This window comes from Mirounga leonina, unplaced genomic scaffold (genome assembly GCF_011800145.1).
Source record: "Mirounga leonina isolate KUSES-001 unplaced genomic scaffold, KU_Mleo_1.0 Mir_197, whole genome shotgun sequence".
Taxonomy (NCBI): Eukaryota; Metazoa; Chordata; class Mammalia; order Carnivora; family Phocidae; genus Mirounga; species Mirounga leonina.
In genome coordinates this window covers 11,363,287-11,390,581 of record NW_023270494.1, presented here as the reverse complement: position 1 = coordinate 11,390,581, position 27,295 = coordinate 11,363,287, and the positions used below count along the sequence as shown (strand labels likewise).

Below are 27,295 nucleotides of genomic sequence, written 5' to 3'. Positions count from 1 at the left end.
ACGGGCTTGGCTTCCTGCAGGCCTGGCAGAAGAGTGGGTTTTGAGTTATGACTTCTTTTCCTGTTTGGAAGGAGCCTGCTGTCATCACGCTGGCTGGGGGCCTTGCGGGGACTGTCACGAGAGCAGAGCACGGAAGCTGCAGGTGTGGGAGGAGCCCCGCCCTCGGCATCCTCTCGCAGCCGGGAAACTTGGGGGGACGGCTATTTACTGCTCCAACAGATGTTTCTCATTTTTTTTTAAGCCCCATGGAAACTTTGAATCACATAAGCGCCTTTCCAGTGATATATATTGGTCATGATTCATACCAGGGCGGTCTCCCGCTTGCAGCCCAAACCCACCAACTGACCAAGGACACCGGTCATTTATTTTCTACCAGATCCCACCCTTGGCAAAGCCCGAATTAGGTGTTTCCACTCTGTAGGGTGATTCTTTCATCAATGGCCTGATGAGGGAGGATTTCCTCAGTCTGAGTGGGGTGGGATTGAGTCAAAGGTGAGGACATCCATGTTTGGCTGTGCCCAGTTCTGGAGAAATCATGCGGAGCTGTCCTCTCGAGGATGCCTTCTTATGCCCCACTTGCTCCAGGGAGAGCGAGAAAATCAACTGGATGCTGAAGAAGCCGTTTTTCCAAGGAGATCGGAGGAACACCTGCGTCAGAATCCCTGGGAAGATCTGTAAGACAGGCAGGTCCCCAGGCCCTATCTTGAACCTGAGGGCTGGGGCCCCAGCAGGTGTGTGACCCGGCGCGGTCACATCCCCCCCGCCCCCCGCACTTAGGACAGCCCTGCAGCTGGTTTCAAGAGCAGGTGCTGTGCCATCTTGAAATTCTTCAAGGTTGAACAAGCTTTGTCTCACTTTGATTTTGCCCTGGACCCTGTGCATTCTGTAGCTGGTACCAGGCCTAGGAATCTGACCACAGTGGCACCCCACTCTGATTAACTAACTGGCCAAATAGCTACTTCGTGGAGGCCCCCCAGGGGGTTGGCCGGTGTGGCCCACAGGCCCGTGTTGGTCAGTGTTTCGGGCCAGGGTGGGGTGGGGCTGGTGGGCCAGACACCATGACAGAGAAAGGAATGCTTTCCAGGGAGTATCCAGCATGGCTGTCTGGTTAGGAAGCTCTGTTCCTCTTTCCCAGGTGCTGTTCCACCCCAACAGTGGGGCGGCTGGAGAGTACGGAGCCCTTCAGACAGTCCGCCTGGGGCACTACAAGGCCTTCTACATCAGCGGTGAGTCTGGTGTCCCCTGCCCGGACCCCCCCTGAGGCCTCCAGGAGTGAGTGTGGGCTGCCCTCCTTCAGGGAGCTCTCAGCACCTAGGGACCCCCAGCACAGGTCATCTGCCCCCACAAATAGGGAAACAAGGGCTTTCTACCGTTGGCTGACATTTCCAGCAAGCTCGGAGCTGGTCCGCACACTTAACACAGTTCCTTTCCACCCGAAGAATGTTTCATTCCATTGTTACGCTTTAAATGCCAGTTTGGCTGAACATGAAATGGGAGCTCAGAGATATTTGAAAGTGTAATTTACTGGACAATAGACTGTTTCAGAAAATAGACTTGAGAGGTCGAGTTAGCAAACTGACAGAAGTCTCTCTGCATCTTGGTTCCCTCGCTGACCATCTTAAATGTATATTGTAGAAGTGTGATACTGGGTCAGGATGGTTCTCAGAATCTTCCAGTGGCTTCTTGCTGCCCACTGAGTTCAGGGTCCTTCCAGCCTGGGTCCCCACACTTTTCCAGGGTCAGTTCTCCAAGAGCAACGACCTTCTTCCTTGGCCTCATATCAAAACCTCTCTCAGCTGCAAGGGCCTCACATCAAATTCTAGTACCCCGGTCATAAAACTCTCTCATCCTCCCGGCTGGGTACAATTTGGAAAAACTCTGATAATGATCACGTTCTGCCATATATGCCAGTCATTTGGGTACATGTTTGTTTGGGTTTTTTGGAGGGGTTTGGAGGGGGTCCATGTTGTATTTCCCTTACTAGTTTTGAGCTTTGTAAGATACTTTGTTTTTGTTGTCTTTAAGTGCTGAGCACAGCATCTCATACCTCGTAGGGACCCTAACATTTTTCTTTTAGTGAATGAAAAACAAAACAAAACAACAAAACAAAATCTGGGACCTGGTGCAGATTCCAATTTGATTCAGTTGTTTCGTGTTAGAGCGTTCCAAAGAATTATATAATAAAGAAATGATTTTCCCTGAGTATAAATACGTGATCCCGAAGAAAATGTGGCATTAAAACAAAACAAGTTCTTTGAGTTCATAACTTGAGGGATATTAAAAAATGCCACAAGAATTATTGATTCTCCAAAACCTAAAATACTGGTTTGTCAGATATTTGTTATGCTTTCAGATGGAAAGTTTCTAGATTACAGTCCTTACATTACATTATCTCAGAGGTATGGCTTCTCCAGGCTGAGTTAATTTCAGAAGTCACAGCCCTGCCAGAAAGCCCTTGGCACCACAGGATCGGAATCCTGAATGTTACTATGAAGTAACTGGACTGTTTAAAACGATCTCAATCGGACAGGAATTATGATACCCAGGGGAGGGGAGGTCTCTTCTTCTGAGGAGTCACCGAAGTCCCAGGAGCGTGAGCACGAGGATGGGGAGGACGGACCTCTCAACAGCTGGATGTGTGTTGGGGAGGAAGAGTGGGACATGTTCTGATCTCTCCCTTCCCCTTCTCTTTGAAAATCCACATCCTTATTACTTAAAACTATTTCAGATAAATGACATGTCTTGACATCTATTGCCTTAGATTAGAGAATGATGTGGAGGGGGTTTATCCACGGATTTTGAGGCTTTTCCTCTCTGTTTCCCTCCTCCTTCCTGAGATTTCTACTCATCCATTTTCTCCCGTTCTGGCAGCCCTGAGCTCTGTCCCTGGACACCTCAAGCCAAAGAGACGACACCTTTCTCCCTGGGCTCTAGCTGCTCCCTGCTGCACAGGCTGAGGGGTGTCTCTAGGCGGGGTGGGAAACTCTTAAAATGCAGACCCAACTCCCTGCGGCCTCTGTCTTTCAATGATCAACTTCTTTTCGGTTTCTGCCTCCCTTGGTCATTTGCTGGTGCCTTCAATTTTTTTTTTTCCCTCAATATGTTGCCTAGAATTTAGAAGTGTTATCCATAGGAGGGCTGGTTCCATGCAAGCTCTTCCATGATCCTCTAAGTGGAAGTCTTACATTTTCATAAGAGGCGTCTGTCCTAGCCCTTGCTCGACTGATTGCAAACCTCATTCGCTGCCCTTTCCTGGCAGTGAAGAGGAGCCAAATTGGACTCCAAATTCTAGGCAAAGACAGGGACTCTTACGTTCTGCTGAACGACCTGAATGAATGTCAACCGTAGGAGGAAGACCACTAAGGAGGGCTGCCTAAAGGCTGTGTGATTTCCCCATTCTTCTCTCCCTGGAGGAGGAGCTCCTGGAAAAGTTTCTCTCACATCTCAGGTCCTGCAAAACCTTGGCTTCCCCTGAGTAACTGATAAGTTTCTACCCTATTGTTGGGCTGCTAGGAAGCTCAGAGGCAAAGTAGGCTTCAGGAACTGCTGTCTTTCTGATGGCTGTCCTTTGCCTGGATTCCTTTTGTTTATTCGATTGTATTAACTTCTGCCAGATACCTTAACTGCTTTTTGTATGGAAAAGGCAAAAAAAAAAAAAAAAAAAAAGTCACCTGAATCATCAACAGCTAAGGATGCAGCCATGACTCCTTTTTTGTTACTCCTCTTCCGAGGCTACCTTCACAGCCAGATTCGAATTCATACACGAATCTCAACTGCAACCCAAAGTGAAATGACTCACCTTGCCTTCCTGCCCAGTCCACCAAATTGAGGATTTTGGTGTTCAAGAAATCAATGTTCGGAAGAAAAAAAAATCTTACTTCCTCGCAAAGGGTGGAGACGAGAAATCCCTGACTGGCTGTCAAAAGGGCTCTGAAGGCAAGTCCGGGAGAAGTTCGAAGTCATTCTGGCCGGTGGGAGCATCACTGGAATGAGCACCTAAAATCTCAAGGTGGTTTCTTTGACAGGCAGAACAATCATTTGAATATTCAAGTCCTGGGATCGTTGGGTTAGTGTATAATCAATCACAGCGCTCCTCTTTCCAATATAAGGCCAAAGCTGGGTCTGACGGGGTATTTGTTGTCACGCTCTCTCTAGGCGGAGCCAGAGCCTGTGATGGGGACGTGGGGCCTGAGCAGCATCATGAGCCTCCCCTGATTTTTAACCTAGAAGACGATGTTGCAGAAGCTGTGCCTCTAGACAGAGGTAGTGCCGAATACCAGGGCCTAGTGCCCAAGGTCAGAGAGGTTCTTGCAGATGTTCTCCTAGACATTGCTCGTGACAACACCTCCAGCGCGGATTATACTCGCAATCCTTCCGTGACCCCCTGCTGCAATCCCCACCACGTCGCTTGCCGTTGCCAGAGCATCTGACGGACCGATTTTCCCCCAGGCAGAAGATGTCAGGAAGAGAGGGCAAGTTCCAGCTCCAGATGCTGTAAAAGCCAAGTCTCAGAATTTTGTCCCGCAGCCCCCGCGTTGCGCCCCCTGCAGTCCCTCCTGCGTGCGGAGCTCGGGCGGAGAGCACCCAGGCTTTGGGGTTAGCCCTGGTTCAAGACCCTGGCTTTTGAACATGGGTGATTATTTAACCTAGCTCGCGAGCTGATTTTGGGGACGAAAGAAGGCGATTTACGAAAATGCCTGCCACATGACCTGCCACGGCACAGGCACTGAATGCATTTTAGTTTCCTTTTTCTGTACCCAATTTGGCTGGTTGCTTTAGGATAGGTTCATCCCAGCTGGGATCTAGGGCACTGCTTCTCCATCTTTAATATGCATACCTCTCAGCTGAGAGCTCGTGGAAGGGCAGGCTCTGACTCAGTAGGTCTGGGGTGGGGCCTGAGATGCTCCATTTCTGGGTGGCTGCTGGGGGGTGCCCTGAGCAGCATGGATGCAGACTTAGGACAGAGTTAGATGTTTCCGGGTCTCAGCGCAGAAGAGCCCACAGATAAATCCACGGCCCCGCCCGCCTCCCTCCTCCCCTGTTAAAGATCAAACGACTGTATTCTAAAGATTTTAGGCATCCTTCCTGCTTCCTAAAACCAGTAAGAAATAAAAATTTAAAACCTCAAAAATGCATCGCCATGATTTTATTATTAGCATCCTAAATGGGACTCAAAGGTAATAAATGATTTATTGCAATCACTGCAAAAATACTTTGCCTGGCTGAAAACAGTCTCTCTATATGTATGTAATATACAAGAAATACAATTCAAAGAGATTTTCCTATAAGTACATTTTTACATGGCATACATTTAAAAAGGATGCCCTTTAACATATGAAGTTCCGGTTATAGACCAATATGGTTAGTTAGCATTGACACTGTGGCTGTAACGTATTTCGAATAGCAGGATGTGTACATGGTGTCTCCCGTACCCACTGGCAACCAGGGCAGAGGAGAGCTTGGAGAGCCGTGAACCACGTCCCGTGGCTTAAGCGGTGGCACCTGCCCCCCTTTGCGCACACACAATTGTACTCCATTCTTCCACCTTCCTTGTTTTCTCCAAAACCACCTGATAGGGGGTGTCCTGATTTCTGAGGTGCGCTTCTCATCATGACTGCTTCGTTTTGCCCTTCTGACTTCCACGGCACAAGATTATCTACCAAAATCAAAACAGAATGGCCTTACTCTTTCCAGGAAGAGGCGGTTAGGCAGGCTGCATTATCAACAGATCTGTGCCCATGCGGGGTCAGCAGGGGGAGGCCGGGCACTGCAGAGGTTTTCCGTATGTCCACAGACTGACCCTCACTCAATGGCCACAGAAAATCCACCCATCTTACTTAGGTGTAAACAGGTATGGCACAGTTTCAAAAAATACTCTGTATAAAATACGTGTGTATGTGTATTTATATGCATATGCTTTTTTTTTTTTTAAAGGCTCATCTTACTTGTAAACACAGACTGCTAAATCACTATTAAAAAGTCAGTAAATACCCTTGGTCCCAATTCCCTTACTCTTGCTCAAGAGAATAAGACTAGTGTCAGAGGATACGCAGACTTGTAAAGGTTGGCGTGTTCTTGCAACAAAAACTGCTTCCTGAATATGGCACCTTTCTAAGGTACCAGAAATGATCAGTTCTCTTCTCTCATTGTTTATGGAGCAAAGTAAATCTCGAGGAGATAAGAGTGATCATATCCAGGGAAGTGTGAGTATATTAAAAAAAAAAAAAAAAAAAGACCCACTCGCAATGCCTGTGTTCTGAAGGCAAAGGCCCGGGAAGCCCCTCGAGATTAGCTGGGCAAGGCCATGATCTGAACCGAAAGAGAAGGGATTTAAACCAAGCTGAGACTCCAAGACCCTTTCACAATCCCGGAAGTTTTGAAGGGATGTGGGTAGAGGTGTGAATTCTGGCCGGGTACCCATACCATAATAGGCATACCGATGCAGAATAAGGCAGGGAGAGGAGCTGTACAGCACCTCCTCTCCCATTGGACATTGTTGCCAACAAGGGCGTGAGATGGTCCATGTCGAGGGGACATCCCCGTGGCCCTCACGCCTCTGACCCCCATGTAGTGAGATGGAGAAGGCTGTCTGCCACGACATCGGGAGCGTGCAGAAGCTCGGTCCTGTCCTCCCCATCCGCCTGCAGGCTAGAGGGCAGGGCTGGGGCCTGACGGCCCCCCATGACCCCAACCACCGGCTCTAGGGTCTAACAGGGATCTCATTCAGTGATCACTGCTCTCACTGGCAGGAAGCCTTCCTTGTGTCTAAATAAAAATCCCGGATGCAAGTTAAACCAACTTTCACACATTTGGTCCTTAAGAGAGAGACAGGACAAGTGGCTCAGACCCAGCTTCCTGGCAGTGTTTAGGTGAACAGGCCTCTCGACAAGTTCTACCACTAGATTTTAAGCATCTCCATTTTTTTTTTTTATCTCCAAACAAATGATCTACACAGTGTACCTATTATTTTATACAGGTGTTCTTTGGCAGGGGACCACCTCCTGAAAGCCGGTATCTGAAGTACTCCAGTTGTGTGAGTACAGAGGCTGTAGGGTTTACTTTGATGACCCTTAAGGATCTAATTAATAACCTAATAGTCTTTTGTAGCAGTCACAGACTTTCACCAAAATTACTGAAACGGAACCTAGTGGGTGAAGACTCTAAATCCGGACAGAGTGGGACACATTTATCCCCACTGCATCTGCTCTGCTCTGGTTCCTAGAAGATACAACATCAGGTAAATGACCGCCAACTTTTGGGGGGGTACGGAAGAACTCCCCTTATGGCTAGTCGGGGCATGAGAACCCAAAGGCCAAACAACTGGTTTATCAGGAGGCAGCAAGCCAACAGCTGTTTTTATATTTATAATGAGTATTTTAAAGAACCACTGTTCTCCACCCCTAAAATATAAACTGGACTTGTTGGCACTGGGTTTGGCAATCTGTTAAAAGCCAGATATGTAAATCTCAAGCTGCAATCCACAGAGCCTTTACGGGCAATCCCAAACCCAGCCCTCTCGTCATGCACGGAGGGCCCCAAAACAGCCTTTTTTTTTTTAAAGCTGACTGGGCTTACCAGATTGTTCCAGGACTTATACAAGAAAGAAACTACGCCTGCACCCCATCCTTTTGCAAATGGAATTTCAACTGACGTGAAATAACGCTCAGGAGAAAACACCACAGACCAGGACCTAACGGGCCCTGAGGCAGTGCCCAGTCTGGCTCCAGGAGGGTGACTCTGGCTAAGTCTGGGCCCCGACACGGCTTCCAAGTTTAAACGATTTTTGGTTTATCTGTGCCACTCTCTAACCTCAGCTCCCGAGAGCCGTCTGCGTGTTGCTCAAAATGGAAGCTTGAAGAGCCAGAAGCTAAGGAGGCCCTGGCAGCTCCCCAGGGCGAGAATCCTCTTTGGCCGGGGATGCTGGAAGAAGCCAAACCTTGCACCCGGCCAAGCCGGAGGGCGCTCGCTGCCAGAACGGCTGAAGCAGGATGCAGGGAAAGGCAGGGGAGCGCTCCACTGAGCCTCCCACCCTCCACACGGCCGCAGGGAGCCTGGGGTCAGCCCAGGGGGCCGTGAGAGCCGGAGGAGGGTGGGGGTCTAGCTCCCTTGCTGAGCACAGCGGACCCAGCCCTGTTAGATCATCGTCTTTAGCAACAAGGCGGCAGTATTCTGCAAGGACATCCTTAAAGGAGCCTCAGGAAAACGGGAGTTTACGCAGGCACGAATTCCTCCTGTGAGCCGCACAGAGACTGCCAGGGAAGCCAAGTTAAGGATTCCAGGCCCCCGAATGCCGTGAGGCCGCTGCGACTCTCTGGATTAGTATTCGGTTATTCGAATGCTGCCAGCTTTAGCCTGACACCTGCCGGCTCGTGCGTGGGGCCTGCAGCATAGAGCACCCGCTATGGCTTTCTGACTGTTAGAGGGGAGGTTAGCTCTTGCAGCGCCAGAGAACAGGGAAAGTGACTTCGCCTCCTGCCCGAGGTGGACGTTTCCTTCTAAGCACACAGACTGAGCCACTCTTTTAGGGATTCCTATTGCTCACAGGGGGGAATTCATTCTCATCATCAAGACACACTGGTCCCGTCGCAAACTCATGTTCAGGAATAACCTCTCCTCGGAGGGCTCCGCCGTCCTCAGAATAACCTGGAAACCAAGAATGAGACATGAGAGAAGCCCCACGGTCTGCCCTTCTTATGCCATGACCCCGGGGCGGGACCTCCAGGGAACCCATGGGAAGCTGCCTTTGCTCGGAAGCTAAGCGGGGTCGGGCCTGGTTAGTACTTGGATGGGAGGCCTTTGCCTTTTTGAACGGAGAGACAGCTTCAGATGAGTCAAAATCCCTACCGGGTGTGGCCTCTGAGCCCCCGGAGGGGCTGTCCTGACCCACCCTCTACCCCAGGCACCTCCAACTCTCCACCTGTTGCCAGTTCTCAGAGAGAGCAACGGTTGACACTGCTTGTGGGGCAGGCGACAACTTTGGGCTCTGCGTGCCAGGTTTAGGGACCTGACTTTAAAAGGCTGCTCTCGTGGCCGCCCCTGGGAGGAGGTAAGTGGCTCAGGGAGAGTGTCGTCCGCAGGTGACGGAGAGGACAGCGCTGTGAGAAACGCGCCCCCGCGGCGCCCCCGGCCAGGCCCCCACAGCCACTCACCTGGCATCGTGGAGGCGGCCGAGGTGCTCGGTCTGGCTACAGTTGCTGCGTAAGACTGAGGTAATGAAGGTCTGAGGTCATTTTCTTTATTTTCTTCTGTTGTTCCTGAGCTGAGCAAGCTAATTGCAGCAGTTGGGGGGGGGGTGCGAGGGGAGGGAGGAGAGAAGAGAGATCATCACATATCCAGGCTATGGCCAGAAGGAAAAGCACTAGGAAGCTCAGGCTTGCCCACTCGAGCTTATAGAGCTAGCCGGACACTGCTGGGTTACGTGACCTGCCAGTGACCTTCAACGGCCGGGGGTCAATCATGCAACTTCACAATGACCCCTTTCTCTAATATTTACTGAGCGAAGATCGGCCCTCGGCTCTTCCTGATGCACCTGCAAGGACGCTAAGCCAGGCTCGCGAGGGGGGGCTCCGAGGCCGAGGGGGCAGGGGCAGCTGGTTCTGTCCTGTCACAGCAGGTAGAGGTCACCTTGCTCTCGGTCACAGACGTCAAGAGAACTTCTCAATTCAGTTTGGGCACCATTTTTGAGCACCCATTACGTATGAGGAGAAAAGGCTGCAGGGAGACATTCCCTTTCTTCGAGCGCTTTTCCAGAAGCGTCCTGGGTGGTGAGGGCGCCTGACATGGAGCCCAGCACAAAGCGGGTGCCCGCTCGAGGTTTGCCCCCTGAGAAGGCCAGGGAGGAAGATAAGCGAGCGCCCTGAAGCTCGTCGTTCCTGGCCCCGCGACAACCCACTGCAACCCGCTCTTCAAAGGCTTTTGTGAAAACCAGTCTCTTCACCTGTGGGTCTTGATTAAGACACATTCTCCTCCGTCCTGAGGGTCCAAATTGTAGATGTAAAGGTGTCCATCGGACGATGCGACCAGCAGCCTCGGCAGTTTCTGGATCCTAAGAGCCAAGGGAAACATGCGCCGTGATGACAACAGAGCCGGGGAACGGAGCAGCTTCCCCCTGCCGCTTCTCCTGCCATCAGAGACCCGTACCCAGCCCGCGGGCCCCCGGTTCTGGGTGTCTGGCTATTTCTCGGCATTCTGACCCTGGTGATTTACCTCGAGGATTATTTCTTGTCTTTGAAAATACTTGTGGGAGTGAGACAAAAGGAGGTGCATGCATGCTATTCCTCCGTGAAAAGCCACTGCCAACAAAAGCATCCGCTGACCTGAGCGGGACACAGCCCCTGGCTTACGTGGGTTCCCGCCTTTAACAGTGACAGAAAGGACAAAGGACAAAATTGGCTCACCGCGTTGCTGGCTAGTTTTATCAAATTAAAAAAAAACATTTATTAGCTTCTTTAACAAACTCCTTTAAACCACTTAGATAAAGTATCTGCCAAGCCCAGAGGTGTCTGAAGCCGGACCGTGGAACTAGAGCCTTGTTACAGAATTATCTAAGAATGGGAATTGCTTTCAAGACAGTGTCATTATCACCGGAAAGTTGGGGTTCCCATGCCAACTTCCTGCCGTGCCCCCCCTGCCCCCAGAACACGCATGACGACCGGGGAGGAAAAGCAACTGACTTTACACGGCAGGCATCGAGTCTGCTCGCCCTTCCTCTTGGCCATCTGTCCTTTGGCTCCCCGCACGTGTTTGGGGATTTTGCGCTCGGGGCAAACAGACCGGAAAAGGTTTTTGCCGGTAGGGGGGGTGGGCGGGGCTGTACGTACGTGGAGAGGGCGCAGATGTTCCTCTGCCCAGAGAAATTCAAACGTCCGGTGGCGAAGGCCCTGTCCTGGTTCATCATGTCTGACACCTGGGTGGGGAGGTAGTTGGAAGCAGCCATGAACATTTTTCCCATGTAGCCAGTCCAGGTCGAAGGCTCTTCTGGTCGGCTGGGGGAGCAAGGCACAGGTGGAGGTGAGACGCCCCGCAGGCCTGGGCATCGGGCCAACTCTCCGCAGGCCCAAGCTCGGAGCTGCGCTCCCTGCAACAGGAAGGAACTGGGCCTCGGGGTCACGTTCCGCCCACCTGCAACAGCTCGGGACGTACTGTGCTGGCAGAGCCAGAAGGGCATCGAGGGCTTGTTTGTCCTTCGGAAGGGCCATTGCACAGCTGTTAAGAGGTTCCCCATGCTACCGCTTCCCTACATTAAAGAAGTTGCGTGCGATGATTAGTCTGATTTCCAGATTTCTAAGAAGGGGGCCAGGGAGATGGGATGGCTATCTGGACTCTGAGAACGAAGCTCAAGCCTGCGCCGGGCGCGCGGAAGAACAGAGCGATCTCAGGGTCAAGGCCTCCCTAGCCAGACTGAGTGGGAAGCAAACCTCCGGGCAAAGTGCTTTGGGCGGTGTTTGATTACAGCCCTGAAGCCATCCGGGGCCCCAGTGATTCCCAGTGGTGGAGATAATTCAGAGGGACCTGGTGCGCCCCTGCAGCCATCAGACTCCATCGCAGGGTGTCTGCCGGACGCAGGGGGCTGGCTGCTCTGTCATTGAGAGGTGGGAACGGGTGGGAGCACACCCCCGCCTTCATGCTGGGCACACCGGGGCGCATCAGGGACCAGGGTGGCCACACGCGCTCCTGGGAGCACCTGCTGACAGGCCACTTGTCTACAGGGCCCAAGGCTGGTGGGGAACGCACGCTGCAGCTCAGAAGCACGGGTTTATTTCTCACTCTGTTTACCAACCGGCTAGGTGGTCTCTGGACAAACCCCTCTGGGCCTTGATGTTCCCATCTGAAACCCAGGGCCCCTTTTAGGGGTTCCGCCATTATCTGTGATCCTGAGCATCACGAAGCATACCTGTCCTGCTTGCCCTGGAGCTCTGTGCCAGGGGGTGGCACTTACAAAGATGCATACTGCCTAGGTCTGCGTTCCTGGGGCAGACACGGCACAGGGATATAAAATGTAAGGTGCCATGTGGAGGGTGAAGGTAGGAGCTACTCCAGGGCCACGGAGGAGGGAGAGGTGGATGGAGTTCCTTCACCTCCCAGTTCCCATCTTCCTCTCTGGGAAACTGGGATAACCTCAGTCAGCGAACACATCACCTGGCAGGGCTGCCATGAGCACCAAACAGGTGACCCCCAGCCGAAGGGCTCACATCGTGCCTGGCCCATGGCAGACGCTATTTGATATGACGGTGTCTGCGCTGATTGGGGGTGTTCTGGGGGTGGTGGCCGCGGGGCTGGGCTCTGGAGGCAGGTCCAGCTCAGCTGTGGGGTGTGGTGGGATAGGATGGCAGGAGGGCCCCGCGGAGGCAGAGGCAGGTGAGCAAGGCCTCTGGGAGCCACGGCCAAGCCAGTCTGGCTCAGGTGCCCAAGGCGGGAAGGCCGCACAGCGGGTAAGGTGCACCAAGAAGGGGCCTTGAATGCCAGGCTGGTGGAGCTGGGACTTTATTCCCAGAGCTGAGGGGCAGCGGGTAACAGTTTCGGAGGAGGGAGGGTCAGGTTTAAAGGAACACTTCCAGAAAACTAGCCCACTGAGAAGATACAGGACGGACTGGTAAGAAGAGCCCAGAAGGAGTGAGACATGACCGAGCAGACAGGAGACGTTCAAGACTTGGTTCGGGGCAGCGGCCAGAGGAATGGGGCTGCAGAGGCCAGTGTGAGCCATCGTGGTGGCTTATACCTCATGGACGGCCGAGGGGAAGGTCAAGAGCCACTCGGGGGAGGAAGGGGTTGTTCCCAGCTCTCTGAGATCACTGACGGAAACCGGAGAGCCTGGGCAGGGAAACGAGTTCAAATGTCAACTTCCGGTCTGAAGCCCTAATAATGAACTCAGATGAAGACAGGGCTAAAGCAGTGGCTTGGGGTCCCTCTGTCACGGCGCCTTGGGATTGAAGGGCGTCCTAGCAGCCCAGCTGCCCTCCTGTGCTCCCAACTATCACAACAGCTCCCGAAGAGATCTGGGCTTACGTTTTACAAGCTGTCTGAAAAGTGAAAGAAAAGTCCAGAAAACAGATCAAAGCTCTAGGGAAACCATGCAGGGTTAGAAGAACTACAGGACAAACACTGAGCTCTGGGATGCCCATGAACAAGGGTGGACATTCACGGGGTTCCAGGAAGACTGAGGGAGGAAGCAGCCCCTGGGGTTTTGGACACCAGTGGGGGGATGAGGTTTCCCGAGAAAGAGCATTGCACTGGCCTGTGGAGGGAAGACGGAACCAGGCCTGAAAAATCCTTGGCACTTACTGACTTGGTTGCTGGTGCCCTTGGATGGAGTTTCCGAGGAAGGGGGACAGAAGCCAGGTGTGGGTGTCAGACAGACACATACTAATACATACATAACAGTAGTGGGGTACATGTCGGACCGACCTGCTGTACCGAACACAGAACAGAGGCCGGGCACCATATCTTGAAATGAGGTGGAAAAAGTTTCTTTCTCATAGATATTCTACCACGTTAGGAGGAGAATTCTTTCAGTCACAGAAGAGGGGCCTCTCTTGGCACAATTGTGAAACCCAGCGTGGAAGTTAAGTCCTTGGGACATTTCCTAGATGCCCCTGGAGTTTCTGCTCTGGAGCAGCTCTAGAAGCTTGGCAGGGTGTAAAAATGTGGCACTTCCATGTGGACCCTGGGACTTGCAGACGGGGACAGGCTTTGAGCAACAGGTGGAACTGCTCTGAAGCCCAGCTGCCTCAGGGATGAAACTTCTACTCCTGCCTTCCAGGGCTCTTGTGGGGAGCGGAGGGAGGCAGTGTGTGAAAAGACTCTAAACTACACAATGCTCTATCAATGTACGAGAGTCACTGTCATCGCCAACTCCACCACCTGCCTTCCGTGTGTCCCTGAGCTCATCGCTAACCCCTCATGTTTCAATTTCCCATCATGGCACTAAAGAGTCAGGAGACATGGGGCGTCCGAAGCATTTGCTATGCTACCAGAAGCAGGACCTTGACCTTGGGAAGAGGGCTGGCCAAGGTGACACTTCCACAGACAATGACGGTGCGGGGGGAAGGGGGATCCTTTCCAGTGTGAGATCTCTCCAAGGGTAGGCGTGGGCATGCGCACAGCAGGTAGTTACCACTGGGTTCGAGTGCTCACACGCTACCGTGGATTTCCTAGGAATGGCCCCAGGATTCCATGCCCTGGTCCCTAAAACATGTGACGGTGACGAAGGAGCCATCTGGGGACTGCATCATGTTCTATGGCTCCGATCACCGGAGGCAGCAAGATTATCCAGCGGGGCTTGACCTAACACAGGGGCCAGGGAAAGCAGAGCGGTCTCTCCAACTGGCCGCAGACCAGGAAGGCAGAAGGCAAAGCTGGAGCGACCCAAAGCACAGGAAGGGATCAGTGCAGCATTGCTGGACTGCAGGCTTCGTGAGCAGAGAAGCGGGTGGCCTCTCGAGCTGAGGGCCACCCCGGATGCGGGGTCCTCACCGGGGCGAGGACCAGAATTCTCACCAGGGACAGGACTGAGTTGGGAAGAGGGCTCTAAGCTCCAGATCAGGCGGGGCTGCCTGGCACCTGGATTTCAGCCCCGTGCCACCCTGGGCAGAGAACTCGGCCGAGCCGTCCTGGACTAGCCAACTGTGACATAATGAACGTGTGCTGCCTTCAGCCATGAAGCCCGTGGCCACTCGGTGTGGCAGCAAGAGGAAAGGAATACCCACAGCGGAAGGCACGCCGCGCTCCGGCCCCAGGCGCCGCACTCGGTGGTGGGCGGGGCGGCGGGGATTCGCAGATCACTGTCCCAGCGCTTCGCTGCCCGATTCTTACTGTCCCCTGGGTGCCCGGCACCCCGCTGAGCACTTTAGCTCAAGGAACTCACTCAGTCCTCACGCCCAGCCCAAGATGCATCGCTGATCATTTCGTGCTGAGGTGCAGAAACACTGAGTTACCCGCCTGGGTCTCCTAGCGCGGGGCAGCCGGGGGCAGAGGCAGGGTGTGAACTCGGGGGGGGGGGCGGGGATGACGCCAGGTTTTGTGCTTCCGGGCATGACACCACCCCTTCGGGGAAGACCTAGCCAGGAAGGCCGAGTGCATGGCATTTCCGAGAGCAGAAATCACTTAGGCCGGCCAGTCCGGCCCGCGCGGATTTGACGTCTGACCTGTTAGTGAGGTGCTCCAGCTTGAAGATGTGCACGGTCTCGGTGTTGCTGGAGGCACAGAGGAACTGTGAGTCCATGCTGAACACGAGCGAGCTGATCGTCACGTACCTAGGAGCGCAGCGACGCAGAGACAGACTCGTGAGCCAGGAAGGTGAGGGTGACTGCTCTCCGGTTCAAAACCAGCTGTGTAAGAAAACTCAGTGTGTCCTGGAGAGTCTAGGTCTTCTAAAATCCCCCCGACACTGTGTCATTCATATTTAGAAATTCACGCTGGGAAGATGCGTAAAGGGTCACAGTCTCGGGCGGGGAAGAAACAAGGCACGGCCCCTTCCTGTCATCTTGGACGCTCTCCAGCAGCTCTGTGCACCTGTCCTGTGGCCAACGCTACAGCCGCTAGGGTCCCGGCCCGTCACGCCTGCCGAATTGCTTTTGGATGGTGACTTGCTCGCTCTCTCTCTCTCTTCTCCTTTGCTAGCTGCCCTCGCACATCAGCAGGGGGCTCCCGTGCTGAGGTCCTGTGCTAGGAGAGCGGCCGTGTTCTCAGGTCTACTAAGCACCCCGCACGGTGTCTCAGGGAGTTAAGCTCCTCCCTGCCCCCCCCCCCCCGACGGCCACCAGCCGTCCCCTGCGGGACTTGGGTGGCTACCGTAAACGGGTTTCACGGTGAACGCAGACCTTTTCATGCCTCTCCGAAACTCGTAGAGCTTTTGCCCGTCAGGTACAGAGAACACCCGGATGACGGTGCCCTGGAAATGAGAGCAGGGGGACATTTCATACCATTAATGGCTTCAGACACAGATGTCCCTTCCGAAAGGCGCTTGTTTTATTGGTTCAGAACATCTGTCTCTGACGGGGAAACACCGAGTGTTGGGCACAGAGGCTTTTTTGTGTGTACATTGCCACAGAAGTAATTCTTGGACCGTGTGTGAAACACGGTTTCCCTTTTCCCTCCCCGCCCCAGCCCAAGGCTCTGTGTGTGTGGATGCTCACAATGCTTGTGCTTCCTAGAATATTCAGTCTCAGCCTCTCAAAATACACATTTTTCACGGCATTTGAAATTCAACTCGATCACCTTCCCTGGCCATTCCAGTCGGAAGAGATCAATCTCTCCTGCTAAATAGCACAACATTTTGTTTACACGGTTTATGAAATGCAGCCTCAGGGTGTATCTCGGGAGGCTGTGCGAGCACGAGCACGCTTCTCAATAACACCGCAAGTTTCCCTGTCACATATCTTGTATCTCGCATAGCCTAGGCCTTTTTGTCCGTTGAGTTAATACGTATCCATATACACAGCATGCACAGGGCAGAGGTTCCCCTCGGAAATGGATTCCAAGTAGGTCAGGGACTAGCCAGTCCTTGTCCCCAGTCCCAGCTCATCAGATCTTGGGCCCCAAGGGAGCCACCCAGCGGAGCCCTGACAGGAGAGCCCTGACAGCGGAGCCCCGACAGCGGAGTCCCGACAGCGGAGCCCCGACAGGAGAGCCCCGACAGCGGAGCCCCGACAGCGGAGCCCCGACAGGGGAGCCCCGACAGGAGAGCCCCGACAGCGGAGCCCCGACAGCGGAGCCCCAACAGGGGAGCCCCGACAGCAGAGCCCCGACACAGAGCCTGGTGAAGGCAAGGTGAGTGCACTCACTTTTTCAGAGGCGCTCGCGAGTTTGGAGCCTGAGGCATTGAAGGTGATGGCGGCCAGCGTCCCCTCGTGGGCAGCAATCGTGCAGACTGTTTTCTGTTGGTGACAAGGGAAGATGGATACTGATGCTGGGGAAGCGGGAAGATACATTTCCTCTCCCTCCCCTTCCTCTTTTCTTCCGAGATGCCCTCCTTCATCTGCTGGGCTCCCCATGTCTCTCTCTCTCTCTCTCCACCAGGCCATATAAGCTGTATGTCCTTTTCTGGTCTATCTAGATTCTGCCTCCGTTTCTATCCCTCTTCCTGCCCTCGGGAAGGTGACAGCCAGCTGCACGCCCAATGCCGAGTGATGCTGCCTCGGCTCCCCTTGCACACGGCTTGCGGGACTTCCTGCAGCAATCCCGCCCTGCTCTGTGAAGCCGGCCGGGTGAGCTGCCAACTCACCAGGGAGTGTCCATCGTAAAGCACGATCTCGCCTGTAGTCAGGCTTCCAGGATAGGCCACGTACGAATTGGAATGGTTGATTGAGAGGGCACACAGACCTGGCAAAGAATGGACGGCAGATGAAAAGCAGTGTCCCTGGAGAGATCGGGACACTGTTCCTGGAAAGGGCATCAGAAAACAGCGCGGCTCCAGCGCCACCTACTGGCGAGGGGAGGAACGGCTTAGCCCATCTTTCGGTGGATTATTCTCGTGATCAAGGGAATCCCATAAAGTAAATTCACACTTGACACTGGCCGGGTCTTCTCCGCAGCAAAGCAGTCAGAACTCGGAATACGGACATGCTCTTCCTCACGTTTTACCACAGAACTCTGAAACAACATCTATTTCTCTTTCATTACTCTCTAAGGCTATGAGAGAATTTACTCTTCTTGTTAATAAATCTTCCTACTGTGAACTTAGCCTTCCTGCAGGTGACTACCCGCGGCTGGCCAGTAATACCAAGTTGAGAACCCAGGAGGTGGAGGGTGGGGGGAAAGACGTATTTAGAAACTGTCCATTTCTAAGCCAAATGTCTGCCTTGATAAGGGAAATGGGCAGCTCTAGAGACAGAAGTTCATTTGAGGGCTGGATCTTCAGTTAAGATGGATAAGGTCTGCCATTGAAACAAACTAAAGAAAGAGGACATTTTGGATTTAAGGTGCTTTGACAATATTCTGGAAGAGTAAACAGCCAATCACACCACTGAACCGACATAAATCATTTTTGTTTATAAGGAGACTCAAGTGGGGGGGGAGGAGTTCTAAAAGTATTTAAGTAAAGGATTTTCACAGCAATGGTCTGGATTAATAGTAGAGATGTGTGTGTGAGAGACAGAAGTGCATTCAAGGAATTGTTAGAACGAAAAGCATTATCAGAATAAGAACTTTGAGATTAGGCAAGAGAGACATCTTCTTAAATGAAAAAAGCAATTGACATCTTTGTTACAAGTTAGTGTATATGTACACACACACACACACACACACCCGTTTTTAAAGTAGGCTCCGTGCCCAGTGTACAGCCTAATTCGGGGCTTGAACTCACGACCCTGAGATCAAGATCTGAGCGGAAACCAAGAGTCGGACACTTAGCTGACTGAGCCACCCAGGCGCCCCACAAGTTAGTCTATTAAACGGGTTTCTTATGCAAGTATAAGAAAAACTTGACATCAGGCTAAAATGTACCCAACCTAATCTGCCAGCGGGAGGAGCAGAGAAGAAAATCCAACATTGAGAACTGAAACCAAGGTCCTCCTTCCCACTCCCTGGCTTTGATGAGGACAAAGCCAGGGCTGTGCTCTTACAACCTGCCACACGGAACTATGGGAGGAAAGTGACTAAGCACAGAGCCCTCACCTGCATGCTCTGGCATCCTGTAACCCCTGCCTGCACAGGATCCCTCTCAGCCCCAGCCTTAGGGAGAGAGTCAAGAATCTCACATCTTCCCAGTTTTGCTCTGGGAACCTCAATTCCCCATCTCATCTGGGCTCCTTGCAATCCAAGTGCAATTTCAAGAGCAGCTAGCAGGCGGAAGGCATTCTGGTCTTGTGAAACAGAAGGGAAGAGCAGGGGAGGTTGGGTTGGCTTGCCTGGTGGGTTCCCATAGGGCTGCATAGCAGAAGAGATGGCGAGACTGGACGTGGCAACTGGGGAAGGACTTGAGGACCACACCAAAGAGTTAAGACCTTACAAATGCAGTGGGTACGCGCTGGAGGTTTCTGAGCAGGTAGGTTTAAAAAAAGCAGTGTTAATCAAAACCACAATGAGGTACCACTTCACACCCACTAGGATGGCGATAATCAAAAGGACAGATAATTGGAACCCTCCTACGCTGCTGCTGGGAATGTAACACGGGGCAGTGCTTTGGAAAGCAGTCTGGCAGTTCCTGAAAAGGTTAAACACAGAGGTATCATATAAGCCCCAAATTCTACTTCTATATATACCCAGGAGAAATTAAAACACCAGCCACATAAAAAGCAGTATCATTCATAAGAGTCAAAAAGTAGAAACAACCTAAACATCTATCAGCTGATGAATATGGGTAAATAATGTCCTTATGATGGAATACTATTAGACATAGAATACATGCTCTAACATGGAAGTGAAAGAAGCCTGATACAAAAGACTACATATTATATGATTCCCTTATATGTAATATCCAGAATAGGTCAATCTAGAGAGATGTAAAGTAGATTAGAGTTACCTGGGGCTGGGGACACGGGGTGGGGGGTGGTTAAGAGCTATGGGGTTTCTTTTTGGGGTGATGAAAAGGTTCTAAATTGATTGTGGTAATGGTTACACAACTCTGTGAATATACTAAAAGCTATTGAATGGTGGACAGATCATATGGCATGTGAATTATAGCTCAACAAAGCTGTTAAGAAAAAAAAAAAAAGGGTTTTAAGAATATCTCCTTGGCAGAGTTGGGCTGAGGACACAGAGTCAAGATCCAGGTCTGCCATCCACGGTAGGACTCTGGCTGGGTTATTTGTGGCCTTTTGAGGCTCACCTGTTTATTATCTATGACATGAGGGGGCTACCTACAGTGATCTTTCCAGCTTTAACATTCTAAGATGCCAAATCTTCATTTACTTACATCCTCCTTCTGAAAATATCAAGGCCCATCTTTGGGGCAGGGAGAACTAGGAGATCTTTACTAACTTCCAGTTGCCCTGTAGTTTGTTTGTTTTAATTTAACTGACACAGACAACACGATATTAGTTTCCGATGCATGACATAATGATCGGGTATTTGTCTATACTGTATCTCGAGGGAGTGACAGTCTAGTGAGTCTAAGTAACATCCATCACCATACACAGTCATGAAATTTTTGTTCTCGTGATGAAAGCTCTTCAAGACTTATTCCCTTATCAACTTTCAAATATGCAATACAGTATTATTAACTATAGCCACCATGCTGGGCATTACATCCACATGACTTTTTATTTTATAACTGGAAGTTTGTAACTTTGGACCCTCTTCATCCATTTCACATCCCCCCCACCCAACTCCCCACCCCTGGCAACCACCAGTCTGTTCTTTGTACCCTTTTTTTTTTTAAAGATTCCACATATAAGTGAAATTATCCAGTATTTGCGGCATTTGTCTTTCTTTGTCTGACTTAACCCACTTAGCATAATGCACTCAAGGTCCCAAATGGCAAGATTTCCCTTTTTTTTTTTTTAAATGCCTGCATAACATTCCACTGTACATACGTATATGCCACATTTTCTTTACCCATTCATCCAGTGGACAGGGTCCTTCCATGTCTTGGCTGTTCTAAATAGTGCTGCCACGAACATGGGGGCACAGGTTATCTTTCCGGGGTACTGTTTTCATTTCCTTTGGATAAACATCCAGAAGTGGAATTGCTGGGTCATGTGGTAGTTCTGTTCTTAATTTTTTGAGGAACCTCCATCCTGTTTTCTGCAGTGGCTGCACCAGTTTGCATTCTCACCCACAGCGCATGAGCGTTCTCTTTCCTCCACGTCCTTGCCGGCACTTTGGATCTCTGTCTTCTTTTTTTAAAAATTTTTTATTGTTATGTTAATCACCAGACATTACATCATTAGTTTTTGATGTAGTGTTCAATGATTCATTGTTTGTGCATAACACCCAGTGCTCCGTGCAGAACATGTCCTCTTTAATACCCATCACCAGGCTAACCCATCCTCCCACCCCCTTCCCCTCTAGAACCCTCAGTTTGTTTTTCAGAGTCCATCGTCTCTCATGGTTCGTCTCCCCCTCCGATTCCCCTCCTTCATTCTTCCCCTCCTGCTATCTTTTTTTTTTTCTTAACATATATTGCATTATTTGTTTCAGAGGTACAGATCTGAGATTCAACAGTCTTGCACAATTCACAGCGCTCACCATAGCACATACTCTCCCCAGTGTCTATCACCCAGCCACCCCATCCCTCCCACCCCCCACCACTCCAGCAACCTTCAGTTTGTTTCCTGAGATTAAGAATTCCTCATATCAGTGAGGTCATATGATACATGTCTTTCTCTGATTGACTTATTTTGCTCAGCATAACACCCTCCAGTTCCATCCACGTTGTTGCAAATGGCAAGATCTCATTCCTTTTGATGGCTGCATAATATTCCATTGTATATATATACCACATCTTCTTTATCCATTCATCTGTCGATGGACATCTTGGCTCTTTCCACAGTTTGGCTATTGTGGACATTGCTGCTATAAACATTGGGGTGCACGTACCCCTTTGGATCCCTATATTTGTATCTTTGGGGTAAATACCCAGTAGTGCAATTGCTGGGTCATAGGGTAGCTCTATTTTCAACTTTTTGAGGAACCTCCATACTGTTTTCCATGGATCTCTGTCTTCTTGATAATAGCCAATCTGACACGTGTGAGGTGATCTTCCAAGTTTTTTTTGTTAGAGTGTAGATATCCCAGAAAGGAAGAAAAGCTTAAACTTTTCGAACCTTCTGCAGTGTCTAACAGAGAGGGGGATGATACTAGATTCTAACAGGGAAAGGATGATGCAACGCAGGCGGACTCTGGCACGTAACCACTTACCTGAGAGCTTCACCTCCAGGCTTGCACTTCTGCCAATCCACCTGAATTTAGCCAAGGGATCCTGCACACCAACCTTCTCGGACTTAATGAAGGTCCCCAGAAATGACATAATGAGTTCCTTCGATTTCCTATGGTCCAATTCTCAGACAAATCCAACCAGCTACAAGAATGCATTTTTGTTCCTTCTGGAAGCCCCCGAGAAAAGCATCAAGAGCTTGCTTCAGGCTTGGATATTACGATTCTACCCGTCTTCTGTTTCCATGACAGGTGTCACACAAAGCCTTCCTCAGGAAGGAAATAAGCCTTTGTCTCTGATATCATTTTATAACAGAAAAGTCATAGTGTAAAAGATTTGCAGAGTCCAAAAAATATAAAGAGGAAAAAAAAGCACTCGTTATTCTAAAATCCAGAGGCTCTTCACTGTTCTCAATATTTGAGCATATTTTCTTCCAGTCTTTTTTCGATAGAGGAATCAGGTTTTTGAAATGGCTTTTGGATTTTAGAGTTGACACACATTCTCATAAATCACTGCCAGCTGTAACTTCCCTGAAATTGTTTGGCTGTAATTCTTCTGCAGTTGGAACAGAAGTGCCTGTTATCAGTGCAAGAACCAACGGGAGCACCGGCTGGAATCAGAAGGAAGTCCTATGATTTTAAATCATCCCCACGTTGGTATTTATAGTGTGACTTGACAAACTTAAAGCGAGTTAACAGTGATTTATACATTGCAGTTCCCCCTGGGTTGATTAACGTCTCGGAAGATGCTTTCCAATTTTCAAAAACAGAAAGAAATCTCTGTATTTGCAAGTGTTCTAGGCGACTGCAAACGAGAGCCATTTAGCCCACCTGTACTGCCCTTTTCAGAGAGAGCCCTGGCTGGGGAATGAACTGCTACTTCGTTCTGTTACACGCACTGCTGGGTGGTATAGACGGCTCCCTCGGTATTCTGCAGAAGGTCGCGAGATTATGGCACAGCCGAGGTCTGCAGTTGGCTGAACTTGTGTGGAGATCTCACCCTCACTGCTCAGCACGCAGACTGCTGTGCTCGCAGGAAATTAACTTCGAGGCCTGTCCGGCCAAACCCTTTAAAGGAAACAGCGGGAATGGCCGCGACCCAGACACAAGGAAGGAAATGTACAACCGCAGTAGATACCGGGTGCGAAGTCGTGGTAGAGCTCTGTGTGTATCATTTATTTATAATTCACTAGGTTACAATCTGCTCAGCATCAATGTGCTCCAGCCAGTTGGACAAGGGGACTCTGTTCCCCTTGTGTACCCATGAAGCCCTGATCAAATCAAGAGCCCAAGTTTCTGTCTTATGTTTTTGTTTAGAAAGAAAATGAGAGGATGGGAACAAATAAAGGAGACTCTTGGTCTCTGAAAATTTTACATTCCTGGGTTTGACAGCTTTGAGTCCGCTGAGCGAGGAACTGGTCATGTCCCGGCAAGTGTAACTTTAACCACGGTCAGGCTGCCCTCCAGGCAGGGGCTGGGCTAGGGAGTGAGCCTAACCTTTGCTCTCCCGGGGCTGCTCGCTGCCTGCCTTCAGTTAATCCTCCCCAAAGTAACTCTGTGGGATGACCATTATCATCTCTCTTTTACTGGAGAACAAAGGGAGCTCAGTGGACGTTGAGATGATAATTATAAATTTCAGGATTCGAAAAAGTCTCGGCTATCTCTCCAAACAACATCAAAGGTGTCAGAGACATATTTTGGTCTTTCAGCCCACCTGTGGTCTTTCAGAAGGAAATGCTAGCTCTGTCCTTGAATCCATTCAAACGTTTATCTGAGACGGAGAAAACACCTCCCACCGTTTCTAATTTTTCTCGAGATAAAATTATTCCTTTACAAATAATACCTGTTCTCTCTAAAATACAAAGGCCCACCCTTTCAAACCTTTTTTTCTCCCTGTTTAAACTGCAAAGAAAGAGGCAACCAGTGACTCTTCTGAGCTAAGGAAAACAGCTCCATTTGCTAGAAATTAAGAGTAGATGGGGAGAAACGGCTTTTCACGGGAGGAAGGGGCCCAGTCCCGCAGGTAGGCAGAGCTGTCTCGTGGGGTGATCATGTGGCGGCAGAAGCAAGGGAAGACGACCGCAGCGCTAACACACAGGCCCCTCCACTGGACAGGGTCCTGACTATGCCGACTCCTATCTTCCCAGAGAACTGGAGAACCGAGAGAGCTTCCAGCTTCCTGGCCACCTGGATGGTCCCTTGCCCAAATCCATCAAGGCCCAGCTCAGGTCCACACCTGCTGTGAGTTCCGCTTCGAGTGGGCAGCACCTCTCCTGCCTGCCCTAGCAGAAGACCACATCTTCCTTTCAGCTGTCTGCACCCCACAGTCCCACCCTGGGTCCTGGCCCTGCAAAGTGCCTGTCTCCGGGGACTGGTGTGGCCAGATCCTGGGTCCCTGCGGGCTGCACTCCCTAGCTGCACCCGACAGCACCCTCTGTCAGCTGGGGCACATAGTGCATCTTCAGTACCGCACCTTTGCAAACCAGTTCAACCTCATTCCTAGAACAAAAACCTGACCATCCGCAGCTCCTTCACTTACCATCCTCCATTTCATGAAATAGGCTTTAAAGTCATCTCAGAGAATTTTCTAACGGCCTCAATGGCTTTGATCTTTGAAAATATATTATTTTGTGGCTGAAATTTTAAAGCACTGAGGTCGACACCAAAGAGGGTCTCTATATAATTGCGATTTATTATACAGACATAAGAGAGAAGAGGGGAGGAAAGCAGGAATGGGAGATTTTACTGCATGGCGGGCTGGCCACTTTCACAAACACAAGCTCTTGTAATTCGCAGCTGATCCTGCGAGACGGGTATTCCCACCCCATTTTACAGATAAAAAAATCTGAGGCCCAAAGAGCCTCGGTGACTTGGGTTGGGCCATACAGACCTTGAAATTCAATGAAAGTCAAAGAATTAGGAAACTGCCATAAATGGAAGCAGTCACTTACCGATACTAAACTGGAATTCGATTCACAGCTATTAACCCGAATCCCTGGACACAGCAATCGCTCTATACTGTGATGACCCCCCACCCTCCCACACAACCAAGCTTCTTCCTCATTTACTGCTCGCTTAGTGAGCTCATACCCATCATCTGCTCTTTCAATCTACCAAATCCGATCTGTTCCCATTCTCACACGCGGGACTGGTTCAATAGTGTTGCATCCGAGGGATTTAGTGAAGACCAGTATCCTGGCACATCACCCAAGGAGAGAGGTTTCTTTGTAACTTCAAAAAACACATTCTTCGGAGCCTTTCTCCTACTCTGCCGACACACCAAGTCAAAACCTGCTTCTAATTATTACACCTACTCTGTACTGAACCACCACCGAAAATAATTAGGGGTAAACACCTTTTGATATCAGATGCACGAAGTCGCCTACGCCTACCTTCAGCACCTCGACACATCTGCAGACAATGGGTCCCCGAAGAAAGGGGTTTCTCGAAGGCTGCAGTCCTGAAGGATGCACAGCCCAACAGAAGTGGCATCTGACGCCATAAGGACAAACCTCCAAGGTAAGCACCACTGAGACGCAAAACCCATACAAATACTGCTTCGGGTTTTCGGTCGAGGGGGGAGCCCAGCCTGCGAAAGGAGCAGCTGGGTATGAGATTTGGGGGTGGGGGGCATGTCCCCTGACTTTGAAGCTCACCTGTTGGGTTTGCAGGAGTATCCAGGATGGTCTTCAGCAGCTTCATGTCTTTGATGTTGTGAATGTAAATGGCCTCCTCCAGGCACACCAGCAGCCTCTGTAATAGAAATCACTCATCTGTCCCGTGAGCCCTAACTTGCTTCCAAGCCTAAAGGTGGAAGAATTCTGGTGATTTGAGTTGAAGATTACGTTCAGGTATGCACAAGTGCGCACGTACACACACGTCAGCCACCTGAGTAGAAGCATAAAATACAAGATCTTAAAAATTTTCATTTAGAAATTGAGATTTTTGGCAGGGCGGGGGGGGGGGGGGGGCCCTGGGTGGCGCCGTTGGTTTAGCATCTGCCTTCAGCTCAGGTCATGATCCGGGGTTCCTGGGATCGAGCCTGGTGTTGGACTCCCTGCTCAGTGGGGAGTCTGCTCCTCCCTCTTCCTCTGCCCCTCCCCGTCCCCACTCAGTGCGCGTGCATGCGCCCGCGCTCTCTCTCAAATGGATAAATGAGACCTTAAAAAAAAAAAAAAAAAGAAATTGAGATTTTGTGTGTGTGTTTCCCCTCTTTAGAACAGGGACTCCCGAACACTTCCTGATCAGACTCCCTTTGCCATTTAGGACAATTTTGGGTAACCTCTTTGGTTCCTATTCCCATCAGACAGGCTCCCTTTCAATGCTCATAACGATGTCTCTGTCTTACACAGACATGGGTTTCTTTACTCCCTCCGTACCACCAATCTTAGGTTCTACTCCCTCCCAAGAATTGCCAACTTTACCTTCGTTTCACTCAACTCTCCAGACCCACTTCCGCATACTCTCTCCAGCCCTGGTAAAGGGAATTGGAAAGCCCTTCTGCCCTCATGTGCACCCCCAGCCCCAGGGCACCCTCCCCCCTCCCCTGTGATATTCCCAGTGACACCCCCACCCCCACCCCACACCAGGCCCAGCTTCTTTCCCTCTCCAGTGCAGGGAGGCCCTTCTCTTCCTTTTCAAATGAGGCTTGCCAGGTGCAGAGCTGCTTCCCAATGGCCATGCTCTCTACCAAGTGGAAACAGCCCACGGGGTGGATGTTGGGTGTGCAAATGAACGGAATGCATAGCTCAGTACAAGTGCGGATGCTGGGTGCCGGGGAGGGGCTGTCAGGAAGGACTTTTTGGTTGGGCAGCTCTTTCCTCACCCCGAGCAGCTGCCCACAGCCCCTGCACAAGCCTGACTCGGCTTCCTCTAAGTTAGTGGTTCTCAGGCTTTGATGAGCCAGCCGAGCACCTGAGGGGCAAGGCCTGGCCTCTCCCTGGAAATTCTGGTTTGGGAGGTTTGAAACAAGTACCCCAGGTCATTGTACACCTGAGTTTGAGAGCCTCTGTTCTCAGGCCAAAACCTTTTATCCCAAAAGACAACACTCGGAAAGGAAGGCACCTAAAAATGCTACAAAAACCCTGGTAGGCTCTCCTCCAGGGAAAAGCCTGCCCTACTGTTTTCCCAGGATGACTTCTCACAGCTCAGAAAAATGGAGACCATCACTTTTACCGAGCAGAAAAAGAAAATGTAAATGCCTTCCTCAATTTTAATTAAGGCTCTGTGGTCACAGGTCTGGCTGCCGAGGGGTAAAAAAAAAAATTCTAATAGGGTCTCAAGATTGATGGCAAACATTAGCGTTTTTCTGTGAAACATATTCCCCGTTTTATCTGATCACTTTGTCTTTTGCTAGCACTTTTTATGGTTTGGACTCTAGTACTCTATGCTTACGTTCTTAGGTTTCTGATATCCTCCTATGTCCCCACACCCAATCCCCAGGACACTGGGTCCTCAGCGTATGCCTCCTGTAGGAACAGCC

The 27,295-nt window shown here is 50.7% G+C and overlaps 2 protein-coding genes across 3 annotated transcripts in view; one reads left to right on the top strand and one right to left on the bottom strand.

Annotated features, from left to right (window-relative positions):
• The window catches only part of ARSG (arylsulfatase G), a 94,693-nt gene extending 89,573 nt beyond the window's left edge, over nucleotides 1–5,120 (top strand). Inside the window, exons 11-13 of one of the 2 annotated variants that reach the window (XM_035026183.1) lie at nucleotides 1,136–1,226; nucleotides 3,817–3,936; nucleotides 4,156–5,120. In XM_035026183.1, coding sequence (XP_034882074.1) covers nucleotides 1,136–1,226; nucleotides 3,817–3,936; nucleotides 4,156–4,430 — 486 coding nt within the window. In that variant the 3' untranslated portion in view covers nucleotides 4,431–5,120. The remainder of the gene's footprint in view (nucleotides 1–1,135; nucleotides 1,227–3,816; nucleotides 3,937–4,155) is intronic. The other variant, XM_035026184.1, reaches the window with a different exon arrangement.
• An 11-nt stretch (nucleotides 5,121–5,131) lies between these two features.
• Nucleotides 5,132–27,295, bottom strand: part of WIPI1 (WD repeat domain, phosphoinositide interacting 1) — a 32,916-nt gene continuing 10,752 nt past the window's right edge. Inside the window, exons 4-13 of the mRNA XM_035026186.1 lie at nucleotides 25,470–25,566; nucleotides 17,222–17,319; nucleotides 16,782–16,874; nucleotides 15,819–15,889; nucleotides 15,144–15,251; nucleotides 10,821–10,985; nucleotides 9,938–10,045; nucleotides 9,150–9,268; nucleotides 8,543–8,643; nucleotides 5,132–5,656 (exon numbers count right to left, since the gene is read on the bottom strand). Coding sequence (XP_034882077.1) covers nucleotides 5,609–5,656; nucleotides 8,543–8,643; nucleotides 9,150–9,268; nucleotides 9,938–10,045; nucleotides 10,821–10,985; nucleotides 15,144–15,251; nucleotides 15,819–15,889; nucleotides 16,782–16,874; nucleotides 17,222–17,319; nucleotides 25,470–25,566 — 1,008 coding nt within the window. The 3' untranslated portion in view covers nucleotides 5,132–5,608. The remainder of the gene's footprint in view (nucleotides 5,657–8,542; nucleotides 8,644–9,149; nucleotides 9,269–9,937; nucleotides 10,046–10,820; nucleotides 10,986–15,143; nucleotides 15,252–15,818; nucleotides 15,890–16,781; nucleotides 16,875–17,221; nucleotides 17,320–25,469; nucleotides 25,567–27,295) is intronic.